At 41.0% G+C, this 998-nt stretch overlaps 1 protein-coding gene across 1 annotated transcript; it reads left to right on the forward strand.

Moving 5' to 3' along the window:
- Window positions 1–512: 512 nt before the first annotated feature.
- On the forward strand, window positions 513–741 carry Pmar_PMAR021579 (hypothetical protein; the record flags this gene model as incomplete). Its single annotated transcript, XM_002771655.1, has 2 exons — window positions 513–610; window positions 649–741. Coding segments are annotated over 2 exons (191 nt in total), but the record flags the coding sequence as incomplete, so codon positions are not given.
- Between the last annotated feature and the right edge of the window lie 257 nt (window positions 742–998).

Genomic DNA, 998 nt, shown 5'->3' on the forward strand with positions numbered 1-998 from the left:
TATTACTTGTCAGTAGTAGGCTCTGTCCATCCTCATACCAGGATAGTCCCTTCTAAGAGGTGTCTAATGAATGTAGTCTTTCCAGTAGAATACTAATGATCACCATCCCCCAGGATTAGCTGGAAGCCATTACTGTCCTATTAACATCACCATTGGTTTAGCATTGAAGTCAGCTGGTGTTAGAGGGGCCGAATAGAAGCGGTGGAAGCTGAAGATGTTGATGTTAGTTTCCAACACTACTACAGTATTTACTCATAGTATTCCTCTATAGGGAGTAACTTGTCCAGATAGATCTCTTCTAGTCCATCTGATATGTTGCGGAAGGTCTCTGTCTTTTTAGATCGTTCGTTATCAGCCTTCAACCAACGTAACATATTAGAAAGATTCACGAAATGGGAGTTCAGAAAAACTAAGTGCTCAGTTCCACATCTTATGATTGTATAGATTATTCTGGCGCGCGCTAAGTTCCGGGTCTTATCGTGTCGGCGTGGGTCTGCCTAAGGTTTGCTGCCATGGTCAATAAGTGCCTGAATGTAGAGGAAGGTAGAGGGAGTTTGAAGGCAGCTTTTAAGGGATGTTGTGCATGTGTCGATAGGACACCACCATCAACGTAATATACGGTCTTATGTGGTTATTATCATTACATAGATGCAGACGACACAGTTCTGTGTATGGTCTGAGTGCTAATTATGATGTTACTGAGACACTTGATGAGCCTATCAGTTGTGCTAGCTATCATAGGTAGGGGAAGTTTGCATTGATCAATATACTACTATTATCATCATTAGTTACACCTATTCTACGGGTGAACATTATGATGGATCTCGTGAAGGTAATACTAGACATGGATGGGGTACATACTTCTATGCTAATGGTGATGTATATTCGGGTAATTGGTTTCGTAATATTAAATCTGGTTGGGGTATATACCTTAGACATGGTGGAGAGAAGTATGAGGGTACATGGAGTTATAACATGAAACATGGTTTAGGATGTCT

This window comes from Perkinsus marinus, assembly GCF_000006405.1.
Source record: "Perkinsus marinus ATCC 50983 genomic scaffold scf_1104296962710, whole genome shotgun sequence".
In the NCBI taxonomy this organism is placed as follows: Eukaryota; Perkinsozoa; order Perkinsida; family Perkinsidae; genus Perkinsus; species Perkinsus marinus.